General features: G+C 40.4%; 1 protein-coding gene across 1 annotated transcript in view; it reads right to left on the bottom strand.

The window, feature by feature from the left end:
* Positions 1 to 17,543, bottom strand: part of LOC108796441 (matrix metalloproteinase-18-like) — a 42,486-nt gene that overhangs the window by 16,426 nt on the left and 8,517 nt on the right. The window contains exons 3-6 of the mRNA XM_018567922.1: positions 13,256 to 13,406; positions 5,569 to 5,750; positions 3,441 to 3,675; positions 2,482 to 2,853 (exon numbers count right to left, since the gene is read on the bottom strand). Coding sequence (XP_018423424.1) covers positions 2,482 to 2,853; positions 3,441 to 3,675; positions 5,569 to 5,750; positions 13,256 to 13,406 — 940 coding nt within the window. The remainder of the gene's footprint in view (positions 1 to 2,481; positions 2,854 to 3,440; positions 3,676 to 5,568; positions 5,751 to 13,255; positions 13,407 to 17,543) is intronic.

Genomic DNA, 17,543 nt, shown 5'->3' with positions numbered 1-17,543 from the left:
TTTTTCTGTTGATTTTTTTTTTAAAAGGGATACATTATTGGAAATTACAGGTCTTCGTGAGCTCAGAAAATTACTGTTTCTAGATGTTTTTTTATTTAATGTTACAGTTGTTAACAGATTACATATTAGTTTTTCTGATAGCTGGTGAAAGGTTACATTGGTGTCAAGATACCGTGCACGGGTGTCCACACACCCCGTCGAGGTATTTATACAGGAGAACCAAATATGTGACCACACCAAATAATGCTTATGAACTGTAGTTTATAAGCTACTCCAAAAAACACCCCCACCATAAGCACCCCCACCAATACCCGCAAGTAACATATAAAAGTACAAGTAGCAATTACACCCCAGAGACAACAGGGCGAACCCTGGGGAGCAGGACAACAAGGGGGGAGCCACTGATCAAGAGACCTCACGGGTAAGGGTCAAGAGTCAGGTCCAAGTCAGGATACAAGGCAGGAGCAGGATTACAGGCTATGGTAACAATAGTAAAGCACTGACCTCACTGCAGGGAGAGATTAAATACCCTCCCAGATCAGCACCAGGAGGCGACTAACTGCTCATTGCTGGGACACCCGCAGGTGAGCACTGGAACTGCAGGACCTGGTTCCAGGGTCACAGTGCCACCTGGAGGCGCTCAGGTCCCTGACTAATTGGTTGACATCAGTGAGTGTGATAGAATACATATAGTGACATTAGTTGGTGTAACAGCAACAGATTGTATACAGTAACAATAGTCAGTGTGTAGGTCAATGGGGAATCCTGTTAGTTGTATTACTCAGTATGACAGTTCATGCCACATTGTTTTGGATAACAGTAGTTATTGTAAAAGAAGTAAAGAGTAAGTAACACTAAGTTTTTGTTCCCCCTTAGTTTCAGCCTGATATAAATATTGCATGTTCAACAATTTTTTTTAGTTTTTAAGAGCCAGTGGAAAGGAAAAGTAGTAGTAACAACAAATCATTTAGGGCCTTTCCCAATTATTTTTGTGTATTAATGTAATGAGGGTGTAGCAGAGGTGAGTCCTTTGCCAATATATGTTTTGCTAATAGGTGTCCCTCTTTTCCCTCTCAGGAAGTTGGGAGGCATGATATCAGACCTAATGAATAATGGTGTGGCGGAATGAAGCTCTGGTTACAGAAAATCTGCATGGAAACGTGTCAGAAAGCTAGGACAGAGGACTGAGGAGCTGAACATGGGGAATATATACTGCTGCAGTTTTAATGGGGGTAATTGAGGACACTATTTAGTAGCCAATGTGGGACATTTATCAATTCTTTTGCATGACAAAGCTAATCAGAGACTGTAGGACAATTCTGAGACAGATTTGTTACGGGGGTTACAGCATGAGTTATACATTTCTTCCTCAGCAGCTCTAAAGTAATATTGTGACAAAATAAAACCTGACCCTGACAATTTCTTAATTATGCGTTTGTTTAGAGTGAAAATCTTTTATATGCTCAGTATCTGTCCTAAAACTTTGCAATCTGTGGCATTTGGCTTCCGTGGAAAACAAATACAAACAGGACCGTAAACCTGTTGCAAAGACTTGTAAAAGAGTGGCAGTCTGACTTTTGACCAATTATGTTGCTAATTTGCTTGATACATGTCCCGCAATGTATGTGGTGACTGCATAGCTACTGTAGACTAAGGATTTTCTGGTCTCTGGAGGCAGAAACTTTTAACCCCAGCTCACATCCCCTTTATGCTCTCTCCTCACTCAGCTTAGCTGTGGGAAGTAAAAAGATTCTGCTCATGATAAAGCTGCTCAAGTTATAGCTTACACAGAGCTATGGGCTTTCTTCATTTGACAGTGCTGGTAATTGGTAACTAGTGGGTGCAGTCACATACTCCTCTATATCTGCAAGAAGTTTTTTTTTACTTATAGCAGCTGAATGGAAAGGCAAGGGGTTGAACAAAATGTAAACATGTGTTGCTGGGGAATGCACACTAATACTCACCTCTCCAGCCATTGTCGGTGCTCCTTTCTCCATTGTAGCTAGTGCAGAACACCTGATGCTTCCAGGTTTGGTAGAGCGTGTGGCCTCCTCCTATGATGGAGTGCTTGGGTCTGTCACATGCCAGAGTGAGGGCTTCTAGGCTCTGTCTGACAACACCAAAAACCAAGCATTTTGGTGGTGGCTGCATTGGAAGAAGAAGCGACAGGAGATCAATGGAAAAGTGAGTATCAGTAGGTCTGGCCTTACACGGAGGCTGTCACTCTGACCTGAATTGGCCAAGTGACAGTGTCTCCATAAAGCAAACATCTTCCTTTGCTCTTTTCAGCTAAATTTACGAATGGGAAATTTGAGTTTATCCTGTTGGTTTTTATCAGGTGTACTCTTTACAATTAAAACCAGTGATGTATAATTAACAGGTAGTATATAGTATATGCAGCTTTCATACCTGTTGGTATCAAGTTAGCCTTTGGGACCTGGAAGTAAAAGGCAGTGAACTGTTTAATATAATAAAAATTACCTTTGAATACATAAATTGCACCATCTTTGGTGGATACAAAAGTATCAATTTCTTCATCTCCACACAACTTGATTATAGACTGCTTTTTAGGATCCTTATTGTCTGATAATGTTGCGCTGGCAGTGATATTCTTTTTCCCAGGACCAGGTGTGACAACTTTGGAACTGCCTTCAGGAGAACTTGAGCTTGAATTTTTCTTTGCTGTAGGTTTTCCATACAGTGCCTGAATGGCTTCAATATCATCTGGATGAAGTTCAAATAATGGCTTGTATCCTTTGTAAGTTGGTGCCATCAGAGCCCCGGGAATGGTGGAGTGCTCGAGACCCAAGGAATGTCCAAGTTCATGTGCAGCAGCTTGCAGAAGGTTCACCCCTAAAATATTAATGAGATCGATATATTAAAATAGGCAACTGCCTATCAGATGAAACTGTATATCCTGAGATACACACACACACACTCGCTGCAGAAGGTAACGGTCAAGGATTCTTAAACTGTATTATACCATCAGGGGACAAGCACAGTATCCTCGTGAAAAATTTCCTGTATGTGCCAGACCTAGAAGAGCCTTCTATTCCTTTTTATTCCTGAACATAATTATTTAAAAAAAAAATATTAATCACTATTCATTTTAAAAGACAATTATAAGTTATTGGAATAATTATAAATCAGAACACCTGGAGAACCGTTGTTAATATGCAACCCCAAAAAATGCAACCCTAAAGCCCCTAACTATATTCTAGTTTCTTCCTCCATGAGATTTTCATAACGGGTGTTATGAAAATAAGCACATCTTAGAATGTGCACAACCATGTCGAGTAATTGAACTGTAGTTTTGCAGTTGTAGAATCTCAATGTTAAAATATTATTTGTGTTTTGCTATTAATGTTTAAGAAAACGGCATGACTGCCAGATTAAGATTTGCATAATTTTAAATAAGAAACATATTTAGATAAATATACCTTTTTTTTCATTGATTGTCCACTTTTCATCATTGTCAAGATGTAAGTCCCCATCAATGGATTTCTTGCTTTTGCTGAATGGTGGCATGAAGGCATGGCCTAGGACACGACCTGGGCCATCAAAGGCATTCCTTTCACCATCATTATGCAGACCAGATACAAAAAAGATGTCAATGTCAGCTGTTTGGTTAACATTCACTTCCACAAATTTGAGTGGCGATGCAGACTCCCAAACCTGCAAATGAAGAGTAAAATTATTAATTAAAACAAATAAGTTGTAAAATTATTTAACGTTAAGCATTGCATTAAATGCTGATTTGCTATTTCAAGTAGTATTCTCAATCTTTATTTCATAATGAATCCAGATCAAACAAATATACATTGCCCTGCAAAGTATTTCTTTAAATGTCCTATGATTTCTCTTACTTGGTGTGGGTGGCTGAGCTAGGTGAAGAGTAACCTTCCTCCAGGATGGCAGAGCATGGATTGAGCTTGGACATGTCTTCTGGTGATGTGTTTCCATAATTTAGCAGTATTCCATCGTCACCCGGCCGGTGACGTATATGGTTCTGGCAGGGGCAGCCATGTTGGATGAAGCGGCCATGCTGGGACCGGAGGGGGGGGGGGACAGGCACCATGAATTTCTGGAGACACATGTTTTTTTCTCATCAGGCTCAACTCAAACATATCTGACACAGGGATCCACACTGGTGAGGTGGGAACACCTGAGGAGGGCGCTGGAGCCTGGGTGGAGTTTCCTGGTGCCTTACTGCATTTATTGGATTGACAAACCTAGTGCTTCCTCTCACCATGCTGTTAGGCTCTGCTGCACCCGCTGAATCTCCAGATATGGGAGATCAGATTGCTGGCTCCAAGGCAGGTTGGTCAATCATATATTCATTTCCTTCCTACCTGTAAAAAAGTCTACCTTTCCCTCAACTAGTACTTATCCCAGGAGCAAACAATGTGGTTCTCACAATGCTAAACCCTTGTGTAAACACTGTGTCAATAAATCAGTGGTTAAGGAATCAGCAGATATGTTAAAAGGTCTCATGGATACCATGAGGCAGGAAACGGCAGACACTTTTCATTCCTTTCGGTCCCTCATAAAAGATGTTTCTACTCAACCATCATCTTCAATATGTAACTCCACCCATACTGCCTCAGAACCATCACACTCACCATAAACAAAGCCCTCTTTCACACTCACTTTTAGATCACTTCTCATATAGAGATAAACACTGACACCTTTTTATTTTTACCCTGCTACTCTGAGAGCACAGCCATGAATATTAACAGCCCAATCATATGAAGAACAAAGCCAAGATTCAGCAATACCAATTATGTCATAGTTCTTCTTATGCACCAAAGCTTTCAACTCTCCTTTTTTGCTTGGCAGACTTCTGGCAGTGGTAAACAAACACTTCAGTCCATTTTTACATTTTTCACTTGTAAAACTGTATCTTTTTTTGTAGTATAAATAGTACTGTAATCGCCAATGTTTGCAACATAGGAATCTCCTTATCCATTTCCCTTGTCCCCCCTGTTCCACCTTCCATTGTAGTCTGACTCTTGTCTGACTTACCTGCCCCATTATATTCTTACTAACCCCCCCCCCCCCAAATCGAAATCCTAGTTTAAATACTCCTCCAACCTTCCCATAAACCTCTTCCCTAGCACAGCAGACAGACCCCCTTCCACATAGGTGCAGACCAACTGTAGCATATAGGTTGTACCCCAAAGAAAGGTCAGCCCAGTGCTCTAAAAAACCCAGAAGACAGTAAACCATTCGGCTAAGGCTATCTGGGTGATAAACTATTCTGTCCGGATTATTGAATACCCTATTACTACCACCTTTCTAGACTTTCCTGCATTAACCTCACCACCCAAACTAGATAGGTTGCTCTCCTGACTGTTAGGGGTAGCAGTGACATCTAGGGCTGCCAAATCTGAGTATGCAACTCACACATCCTCACCAAGCTTAGCAAATCTGTTTGGGTGCTCACAGCACTGGCCTTCCTTTTCTGTGTGTCACTGCCAGCCCCTCTAGTAAAGGGGGGTAAATGGAAAACACTTTTTTTTTCTTACATCAATTTAGGAAAGTGGGAAAATACTAGTTTAGAATTACCTTTATGGCTTTAACTAGCTCATCTCTGACTAGTCCAGTTTGCAACTTGGCTGTAGTGTTAATAATTTTGTAAGTTAACATATCTGTCTTCCACCTGGCTCCTCTATTGTACGCCATTCTCTGTTCATGCTTCCCGCAACGAGGCAATTTCATTGCTTCAGTAGTTTGTTCATCTAGTTTACCTGAAGGAACAATAAAACTAATTATAAATAGCGTGTGTGTTTTTAACTTCTCTTATACTCAATGGTCAATATACAGCAGGAAATACAGAAACAAAATCTCCCTGTCTACTTTCCTAAAAAGTAACAACTCTTCCTGACTTCACAAGTGATATTATTTTACTGTGTACCACAAGTAATTACTTTACAAAGAAATGTGAATATAATATATTTTGAGGCCCCACGCCACACATACAATTTCATTCCAAAGACTAGTGAAATAGCTGTGGCATATGTAAAATTCCAAAGATCACAAAAATAATTGAGGGTCCATAACCCCTTAGTGACACAGCTTCAGAAAATGTTTTCGCTTCTGGGAACCGGAGCAATTTCGCCATTTTTGTTTGTTTAACCATCATTTCCATCTTCCTTATGAATTACACTTACACATATTATATATGTTTTTAAAGGACAAAATGGGCTTTAATTTGATGTGACATGTGCATATATAAATTCTTAATTTTTTAATAATAAAAAAATCATTTTTTTTTTTTTTTTACAGCTTTGGCAATAATAATGTTTACATAATTAGTGTGGTGTTTTGCTTTTGTTTGGTTAAACCGAGTGTCCAGGGACAAAAGACGGCTGTTGCAGTGGAGCCTGGCCCCACAGAAATTCAAAATCACAATGCAATGCCGGCCCGGGAAACACAGTGCTAAGGCAGACGGACTATCTGGGCAAACGGAACTGGAAGGGTGACTGTAACATCACAGACATCCCCAAGTGGACCCGCAGAGGGTCTCACCGGGTCTGCAATCCTTTAACTTGGGGAAGCTATGTGACGACATGCTCATCAGTTTATGGGTTATATGTGTATTGGTGTTGGGTTATGCTCAATTATGTTATACTGGGTAACCTGTTCATCAAAAGACTGTCAGCACCACCTCTTGTTAGCTCCCTTTGTACTTTGATGGAGCTCAGGACAATTGCATTCTCCTGCGTCTGGCCAGACTCCTGCTATGGCTGTCTGGAGCTCTTTAGCAGGTGGACCCCTGTGGGGTTGTGCAGTCAGAATGTCTGGGGAGGGCAGGGTGGATGTGATGGGATTATAATCTGATCTGAAATTGTAAAGGATGTCACCAGCACACCAAGCTGTTAAATTCAGCAAATGTCCATTTTAATGATAGACAATGTCAATTTCGTATTTTCTCATGGCGCCCCCGTGGTCACTGCGAGCACCCATTCACACATTTTTTCAAGAGACAGTAAGGAGTGCAGCAAACTAATTTTTCGTTTTATGCGATGTGGATTCACAGAAGCACTTAGATAATATAAATAGACTTTGAGGCTATGGAGTGAAAGCTTTATCTGAGAAATTAAAATACATATAGAGCCAATACACTGTGCCTATGCACAAACCATAAATACTGGAATGATAAAGGGCTGGGGTATAACACATGAAAACTAGTTTAAAATATGTAGTAAACACTGGGTTAAAATACTGATATATGGAAGAAGGAGGGGAGTCACTGAACACCTGATGAAACTTTGTAATTAAGACACTTGTATATACACACAGGGTTGTGAGACCGCCTTGGCATAATAGGGACCTAAGAGTGTAGGTGCTAACCTATGAGGTTAATTAGGAATAGAGGAAAGGTACCATTTTAACACACAGTTAAACTGAAATAACTACACATGAAAGGAAAGCTAATATTTAACCTAGACTAAGCACTCTAATCACTTTTTAGCACTGTGAAGCTGCACTGGACTCCTTATGCGTCTCTGGTTCCGCCGTGTGACACTCTATAGAGCTGATGAGGGATTCCCCATCACCCAGAGAGTAAGACCTCTCCAAGATCATGCAATCTCGGGACGAATAGTTGAATAGAAAGAAAGGTAGAATAATTAACCATTCACATGTATGATGTAGAAATACCCTGTTGTATATCTAGACCAAGAATTATAATTAAAACATATATCATGGAAAAAAGGAAAAATGATGAAATATTTCTGCACATATACTGAATAATCTAATGGTAAAAAGATCAAATATATGCACTATGGATGAATAAGTGTTGATGGACAAATAATCTATGGAAACAAGATATCCCATGTTTGAAGATCAATGTGAACCTACTATTGACAAATGAAGAATAACGAATAGAATATATTGACTAATGATAAATAAGGAACTGTATGTACAAGTAGAAAATAGAAATAATTGAAGATTTTTGAGATACAATATATTATATGCTGATTTTTGATCTCATGGTTGAATACTAACTGATATTGTACTATATGTGTGTTTTTCCTCAAAAAGACAGATTATTGCTGAAAATCGATAGATACAAACAAAACAAACATACCCCCCTGAAGAAGCCGTTGTGGCCGTAACGCGTAGGGGATTCATCAAATAATGATATACTTAAGAATTATATGGAATATGTAAAAGTTATATGAATGTACTACTTTGTAATATGGATTATAAGTATATGAATCAGCAATAGCCGTTAGAGACAGGATTCTGACATCTGGAAAACTACATGAATGTTACTACAAGTAGATTGTTTTATATTGAACTATGGGATTTTTTTTTATAATAATTAAATAAATATTTATTAAGTACATATATCTGAGTCCTTTCTAAACACACTCCATCACAATAGCAATATTGTAAATGATTCTTTGAAACTCAATAAATAGGAGGTGTGGACTCAGGTCACCTTGGCTGAGATCGGGAAGTGCTATTACTGGATTTACAAAGATACATATACCTTTCTGCATAATCTGATCTGATCACTTTCTGTATAAAAGGTTGTACAGTTTCTCAATAAATCAGAGTTTGTTTTACACTACACTCGGGTCCCGACTAGTGACTGGGGAAACTGGAAGCTAAAGATCAGCGGGTTGCAATATCGCCTCAGCAAGGAAGAATACAGCGGCAGACATACTCATCTTGAGTACTGGGGTCCGTCACAGATCCCAAATGTAATGCTTGGCAAAACGAAGAGAGGACGTCACCATGGAATTCTGAAACAAAGGACTTTGAGAGAAAGAATGCCACCAGAAGCCATTTTCCTGCAAACGCTTATTTGCCAAGAAGCCCTGTTCTTTATGGAATTTACGGAATTTGCAACTGGAAGCTAAGTACCTTTAAGTGTATCCTCTCTTAGAAACCATTACATGTACTAGAAATGATAGTGTAGTGGGTGCATGTGTATGTTTGTTTGTAGCAGCATGTATGTTTGTTTTGTTTTACTTTTCCTGTAATTAGGTTTGTGCATGCAGCAATTTTTCACTTGGTAAAGTACTTTAAATGCTACTGTGTCAGTTTCCTTGAGCTTTACTATAGGAAACAGACACCAAATATAAATAAACGTTTTGCCAAGCATTACATTTGGGCTCGTCCTTGGCATAAGTTTTACATTTTAGGGGCTCATCCTTGGGATTTGTAGTCCAAAGCAAAACATGTAGCTAACCAAAAGTAATTCATAATAAATTATATGGCTTTGATAGTTCGTATATTTGAGGAGAATACAGTATTCTCCTCAGAGATACTTTGTATCAGTTTGTATACACAGCCGGCTAGCTGTTTAAAAAGCACAGTGAGCAACTGCTGACTCTATGACATTCATGTGTCTGCAATCACAGCGACCAGCTCTCGCTGTGATCACAGGACTGTGACCACCTAATCTGCTGTTGAGAGTCTGCCTTGGACCTTAAGGGACCCATCAATAGCAATACCTCAATGAGCTGCTAGTCCCTTCACAGACCAGCCCTCATTGTACTGATTGACGGAATTATCCCATCACCGGTCATTAATGAACTGAACGATGGTGACGGGATAATTCCGTTATCGGTCAGGAAGGGATTGATCACAAGTTCTCTTTTTGATATAAAAATAGTAGGTAACACAACACACTAACACAAGTATTGAATAATATTATTTTTATTGAAATTTGGTTTAGATAATAATTGCCTAGCATCTTTCAGCATTTTGGGAACGGGTGCTTTGAGAAGGTTGGCAACAGGTATGAGCAAATCTAGTTTGATTTGTCAAGGGTATAACAAATCCTTTTTGAGATTGGATGAACCCAAACTAAATGGCGAATCCCACTGAAGTTTATAGGGGCAAACTGGGTTAATAAATAACAAATATTTGTAAATTTTAAATTGTGTCTTTTTGTGAAGTGGTAATAATGAAAGGTACGCAAAACTGTAAATAAGCAACTTACACAAAAAATCTGGAGGTTGGTCTCACACCTATGCCTGCCCAATCTGCAGAGCCATTTGCCTAATGCATTGGTGTATGATAAAATTATGCAGACAAACATTTTTTTGCAACCCAGCATGTTATAATGTGTGGTACTGCTTTGCTTATATTTTATTACATTAATTTTATAAAAGTTTTTAAAAGAAAAAAAACAAGCACTGCAATGAGCTGTAACAACCCAATGCAGCACATGTGCAAGTACACATAAGGCGGACCAAAATGCGCACGCACTGGTGCGAATAGGGCCTTAGTGTGCTGTGTATGTAATGTGTGTGGAGTGGGGTTACAGGCCTGTCAAGATCTTTTTGAGAAATACCAGGTTTCTAAACAGACCCCAAGTGTGTAGGCAGCTAAATAGGTTTCAATATATGACACACAATCAGGAATTTCCCTGCAATTTCCATGCAAATTAGATTTTGCAGCTGACATCCATTAGTAAAACACTTGGGAAGCATCGTAAAGGTGCCCATACACCTGCCGATTATCGTACGATAATCGGCAGGTGTATGGAAGGTGTGCGACCGTTTCTACTGTACGGCCGCACGTCTTGTGTCCCGAGCAGGCTTGAAAACCCGCCGAGAATCGTACGATTGTCGGCGGGTTAGTGGCGTTCTCGAGAGACAAATGCCGCACGGTGCGCACACTGCCCTTGTGGCATTGGAATCATCAGAAGCCCTCCCCTCAGCGGGTCGGGCTTACGATGATCGCAAGTACGATCTGCCTGTCCAAGACGGGCAGATCGTACAAGCTTTTAATTACTTTACAACTATCGCAAACGACGAAAGTCGTGCGATGGTTGTAAGGTGTATGGCCAGCTTAAGAGTGTGCAAACTCTCAGAATAGGTAACAAATCTAGAGGGCTAATCACAAAAGGGTGACGAGTCTGGAGAAGGCAGGAGAAGTGAACAATCTAGGACAACATAGCTGAACTGGAAAGTGAGCTGAATTAGAGAATTTTTCCAAATCAGCTTTTTTGGCCTAGATTGTTCTCTTCTCCTGCCTTCTCCAAACTCTTCACCCTTTAGTGAATAACCCTGTTATAGTCACACATTGCAGGTGTTTCTCTGCAAGGGTAAAAAAAAAAAGGTGGACAGATGCCAGGAGGTGGTAATGGTGACAGCTATACATTTTAATTTTAAAATGGAACTAAAGCCTTTAAGGAAACATTGCTAGCAGGTAGGCTTTCATTGCGGAAACAACTGTATATGTCTCTTCTGCGATCAAAGCTCCTTTTCTGCCTACCACTAGCAACAATACACATGTTCATGTGTATTGTTACACTGTGTATTGTACTGCCTACCACTAGCAACAATACACATGTTCATGTGTATGTTCATGTGTATTCTTGGCATGCTTTGGGCGCCACGATAAATGAACTAATTATAAATGGCAACAACACCAATCAATTTACAACTAGCTTTTAAAGTGGAAGGGCTTTGCACAATACAAACACAAAAAATACTCAGCACACTTACCCACTAGTCTCCAAAAAACAGAATGAATTACACTGTTTAACAATTTGCAATAAAAACCGAGGTCTTAGTTGCACAACAATTGCAAACAATGGAAGCCACACTGCCTCGTCAAGGCTCCTCCTTGCAGTATGGTCCTAACTCTATTTTTCTATTTTGGAGCATACATATCAATCGACACATTTAAAAGGCAGGTATGCCTGAACTTAGCTCTTTCTTCCTTAAGGTGCCCATACACTTTACAACCCTTTGTCTTGCGAGGGTTGTAAAGTACTTAAAAAAACGTACGATCTGCCCATCTTGGACATGCAGATCGTACTTGCGATCATCGCAAACCCGCCCCCCTGAGGGGCGGACTTACGATGACTGTAATGAGGGGCGGGCTTACGTTGACTGCAAACGGGCAGTGTGCGCGTGCGCACACCGGCCCGTTCGGCAGTTGTCGTACCAGCAGGCCACTAACTCGCCGAGAATCGTACGATTCCCGGCAGGTTTTCTAGCATGCTGGTTTGACGGAAGACGTGCGACCGTACAGTAGAAACGGTCGCACGCCTTCCATACACCCGCGATTCTTGTACGAGAATCGTGCAGTGTATGGGCACCTTTAAAGACACTGGTATGGACACAGCAGAAGCCCATCAAAGCCTAATGGCAGCTGAAGCGCTGTGTGTCCCCACATCAAATTCAGCAACCTAAACAGAAATGGCAACCACACCAATTAATGTTTGGGCTAGATTTTGCACAGTACAAGCACAAACATTTCTCAGCACATTTACCAGCTAGCCTGCAAAAAAACAAATTATACTGTCTAACAATTTGCATTAATTTGCACCATTTGCACAACATTTGCAACATGTGGAAGCCCCATTGTCTCGTTCAAGGCTCCTTTGTGTAGCATGGTCCTAACTGTGATCTACGAAAGCCTCATCCTGGAGCATATATAGCAATGAATAAATTGACTGCAGATATCTCTTGGCGTAGCCCATTCCTCCTTAAAGGATAAATTCACTGCACATGTGTGTTACCTAATTCCAGGCCGGCCAATCAAGATGACCAAAGATGCTAAACCAGAAAGAAGAATGAGCAAGGATGTCAGTGGTGTTAATGGAGTGATAACGTATATGTGGCTGTTGCACTGCTTGGGCACTTTGTGCTATAATTTGCAGATATGCTGAGATATGCCTCTTATGATAATTGCACATACTGTACACTGTTGGTAGAAAAAAAGTTGCTAGTGGGCTCTGTGTACAGGATAGGTCATCTCACTCCTGGCAGAAGTACTGAGGTGTGAGTGAGGTGTGTATGCTAGGAATAGAATACTCAAGACAGACCAATATGTGTGGTGGGGATTGGATTAAAGTGCTAGACGGAACCCTGTAAGGCAAAGTTTGTAGGCAGATTCTGTGACCAGTAAAACAACAGTTGAATATCATGTAGGAATAAGGATATAGTATGCTTGAAGTAGAACTGAGGTCTTCTATTCTGGTCCCTCCCTGCCCACTTCTTTTTGGATTCACATGACTAACTGTGCTGATAAAAGCCTGCAGTGCCTAGAAGTGGAAGTGTGTGAGACACAGATAAATGAGGATTCGGCTGACTATAGGGTGGAGAAGGAAGTTATTTTTCTATGTATGATGCTCTTGCATCACATAGTATCTGGATATGAGGTTTTTTTAAACTGTGATACAGGAGCCTTTAGATGTACTTTAACCTTTAACTCATGCGCTGTACAATAGTACTCTAATCTACAGGGCCCAAAGACAGGTTGATTGCTATCTTACCTGTTACATTCAGTCCATTTTGTCTCTGAAACCATTCCAGACCACTAATAAACTCTTCAGGAATCTGATGTTCTGTGATAAATGGTGCGTCAGGAACATCATAGTCAGTGAGATTGTCATCAGGAAGATATCCAAACTCTATCAGATATTCCTGGTGGAGAGAAATGTGAACACTAGTCAAAGAAGTAGTAACTAGGTCCAAAACAATATAAACATGTGCAGCAGCATTTACAGATAGCTGAACAAAACAGACACTTCTGCTATTGTTTTTTATAAATAGATCAATTAATTTTGTTAATAGCCTCACACTAAACTGGTGTTAGACAATCCTATGAGCTGAAGTTTAAAGAACAAATCCGGGAAATTGTTGTCAATAACCCTTGAAGTGGAGTTACACCCCGCACTGCAAGGGTTAACTGCTCTTTTTTGTCTAGGGGCTATAATAACAAAATTCTAAGAATTTTCAACATCTGTAGAACTGGGCAAGAGGCTAAGATAGTTTAATTGATATGGTGATATATAATCCTTGGGAAGATATGTGATCAGTACATTGTAAGAGTTATTTTGAACTGTTTATTTCAGCCTTGGTGAATTAAAGTATATCTAAGGCCAAAAGTTCTTTTTTTTAAATTTGATATGGAGTAGGGAAGTGTAAAACCACTCCAGTGTTTTGTGATGTATATCTCATTAGGAAGATCTCCCCTCATTTCATGTCCTGTACACAGGGCCGGATTTCCCACAAGGCCACCGAGGCCCGGCCTCAGGGCAGCAGGGAGTAAAGGGGCATCAGGAGTGTAAAAAAGTTTTCTTCTACATTTAGCCCTACTTTGGGCAAGCAGGGCTAAATGTACAGTGGGGAAGCCACTGCTTGCATTGTACAAGTGATCTCTGCGACATTGTGTGTCACACGGATCCTCTCTATAATCGTGTGATCACAGAGTGATCCTCTCTCCCCGCAGGCCGCCTCTCTTTGAAGATGGAGATCCTCTCTCCAGGATGGAGAGTGGGGAGCAGAGCGGAGAACACCAGTTCTCTGCTCTGCTCCATGTAAACACTGATACGGGAGAGCTGCAGTCATAGCCTTCACATATCAGCTGTTACAGGAGTTCCAGCACAGTGCTGTGCTCAAACTCCTGTATTGGAGATGACAGGTTCAATAAAGGGAACCTGTCACTTCCAAATGCTATTGAACATGGGCTTGTTAGCTCCTGTGTGGTAATATAAAGTTAAGTGGAAAAAATAAAAATGAAATAAATAAAAAAATTGATAAAAAAACCAATAAACTAAGAATTAAAAAAGTAAAAAATAAGAAGAAATATTAATAATTAAAATTAAAAACAAAAAGTGATAAACATAAAAAATAATAAAATGAAAAAGTAAAAGATAATAAGATACATAAAATTGTAAAAACAGTTTTTAAAAAATGTAAAAAATAAAAAAAGTGATAAAATTAGGGGACGAGCAGGACAAAGTGGTGGCTGAGCCATACATTTGTGAGACAGGGTACAGCTTCATTTCTGGTAGTGGACATCCTATAAAGCCAGAACATGTGCAGGAGTTGGTGGAGTGGATAGGCAAGTCTTCGTCCTCCTCCTCCTCCTCCTCCTCCCAGGCACAGAGTAGTGCAGTGTCATCTGCAGCTGCAAATGCACCCCCTTCTTCCTCTCTTCAACATCTAATCCTGTTTTAGTCCCGCAAACTGATATTAAGGAGTCGTCAAAATTATTTTAGCACAGCTTCTTTAATTTGCTGCAGAAGGATGTAAAGCATTTGATTTTATCAGATGTTGAGGGAGGGGACAACAGACAAGTAGAATTAATTGCCAATGATGTTCATGGAGCTGCAGTTTATAGCAAGTGGGCTCCAGTGATGAGGAGGGTGGGGATGTATCAGGGCCGTAACTACAGATCATGGGGCCCCACAACAATCCTTTGGGCCTCCCCAGATTACTCTATCTGTAGCGGATGACAGTCTCAACTGTGACAATAAGTGTAATTGATCTTAAAAGAAGTATGTGTCAAAAACAGGCTGCAGGAGACCTGTCAGCATAGTCAGTACTAGGGTTGCCACCTTTTATCAAGCGAAACCCGAACACTCTAGCGACACGCTGACATTTTTGGGGGGAGAATGATTCGTGGCTTACTCATATGTAAATAGCGCCACCCATTCATATGTAAATTTTACAGTTGAGACTATTTTCAGTGGGGGGCCAGTAGCCCCTATCTTAATTTTGGTTGCCCCTGTCTGTCTGACATCTTGTGTCCGGGTTTCTGCTGCCATGAAACCCGGACACAGCATTCAAAACCCGGACTGTCTGGGTGAATCCTGGACAGGTGGCAACCCTAGTCAGTACACTACTAGGGCACAGTGGTGGGGATAAAAGTTATAGTAGCCTTAATAACATTAACCGTAGTAATACTTTATATTATGATAAAATGAATGATGTTCTTGCACACACTTATTCTTCAACAATAATACAAACTTCTTACAAACTTCTTTGCTTAAAATGGGGGCTTTGGCTATTTGTAAACCTGATGATTATGAACTAAGTACTTAGAAAATCAAAGGGGTGGAATAAAACGATACTAACCATAAAATCTGTTCTTTGAAGTTTAAGGGACAAAGGATTACATAGTTACATAGTTACATATCTGTAGCTTTATTATCTAGGGTTTGGTGGATCACGAGTGGCCGGATTCAGTTAATCTGAAACAATTGGGTTATACTGCCACCTACAGCACAATTTGTACACTGGGGAACAAGAAAACAGTTGAGCAGCCAGGTATAACCCCTCTGGCCCCCAGCATGCTTCATTATTGTAGAAAAACAGTACTTAAAATTAGATCATAATCACAGACGGGTGGGACCTGTGTCATTTGATGAACTTCAGGAAACAAATTTTACAGTAAGAATAAAAAATGTTGTCTTCTTTATCATTAATTAAGGGACACGGGATTAATTTTATCTGAGACAAGTGGAACCCCAAAGCAGTCCAACAAAGCAAACATAAAGCTAATAGGCTTACAGACAAACAGAGTAAAATTGGGAGCAACCTGCTGCTCAAATTGCTGCCTGAAGGAGCTTAAGCCTGAAACTGGCATCAGATGAGGCCTGAACATCCATCTGGGAGCATGGATGACCAAATGGCAACCTTGCAAATATGAGAAACAGTTGCCTGATGCCTAAAAACCCCAGTGAACTCACAGATCAAGGAGAGTGTGCCTCGACAGGAAAAGGTGGAACTTTGTTCCTAAGACCATAAGCTTTTACAAGGATCTGTCTGAGCCACTGAGAAATAGTTAAAAGAGAAGCTGGTTCAACTTTATGGGTACCATCAGGAATAACAAGAGAGAATCAGTCTTTCTAATATAAGCAGTGACTGAGGGAAAACCTAAAAAGCATGAGCTACATGCAAGCTTCGAAGGGAAATTCATAGGGGACTAATGGTGGTGTATAAAAATATAATATAGTATTGCAGCTTCCAATGCTCAGCCCAAATCAAGTGCTTAGTAAAAGGCAGGTCAATCCAAAAGCCGTGGTACAGTTCTGGACCTGAAAAGTGCTTTGCAGCTAACACAGTACCGGAAGATCTAGGGAGCACCAATGACAGAGCGCAGTGCCTAAAGGGCACAATTTAGACAGGATCTACAATCTTTGGTCTGGATATAACCTCCAAGGCAGCACCAAGAATTAGCCAAATCCAGATAGCTCTATAAAGATCCCAGTTCAACAGGATATTTTGGTAATCAAATAAAATGATTAAATTGATATATAGTTACATAGTTACATAGTATTTGAGGTTGAATAAAGACATTAGTCCATCAAGTCCAACCTATTAGGATCTAATTCTAGGAGTACCTGTACCCCTGTATATTATGGTCCCTTAAGAAATCGTCCAAAAGTTTATTGAACAATTCCACAGTCTTCGCTGAAATCACTGCCTGTGGCAGTGAGTTCCAGACCCTAACTGATCTTACTGTGAAGAACCCCCTTCGCCCCTTGTGCTGGAATTTTTTTTCCACCAATTTTAGGTGATGGCCTCTAGTTTTTGTAATGGAGTTATTTTAAACAGTTTATCGCTAATGTTGCTACCACCATTGCACATTTTGTACATGGAAATCATATCCCCCCTTAATCTCCTCACCTCCAATGTGAACATGTTTAAATTTAGTAGCCTTGTCTCGTAGCTCTGGTCCTCCATACCCCTAATTAGTTTGGTTGCCCTCCGCTGGACTTTTTCCAACTCAAGGATATCTTTTCTTAGTACTGGTGACCAGAACTGGACCGC

Source organism: Nanorana parkeri, unplaced genomic scaffold (genome assembly GCF_000935625.1).
Source record: "Nanorana parkeri isolate BGI_ZX_2015 unplaced genomic scaffold, ASM93562v1 scaffold1116, whole genome shotgun sequence".
Taxonomy (NCBI): Eukaryota; Metazoa; Chordata; class Amphibia; order Anura; family Dicroglossidae; genus Nanorana; species Nanorana parkeri.
This window is presented reverse-complemented; position numbering and strand designations above follow the sequence as displayed.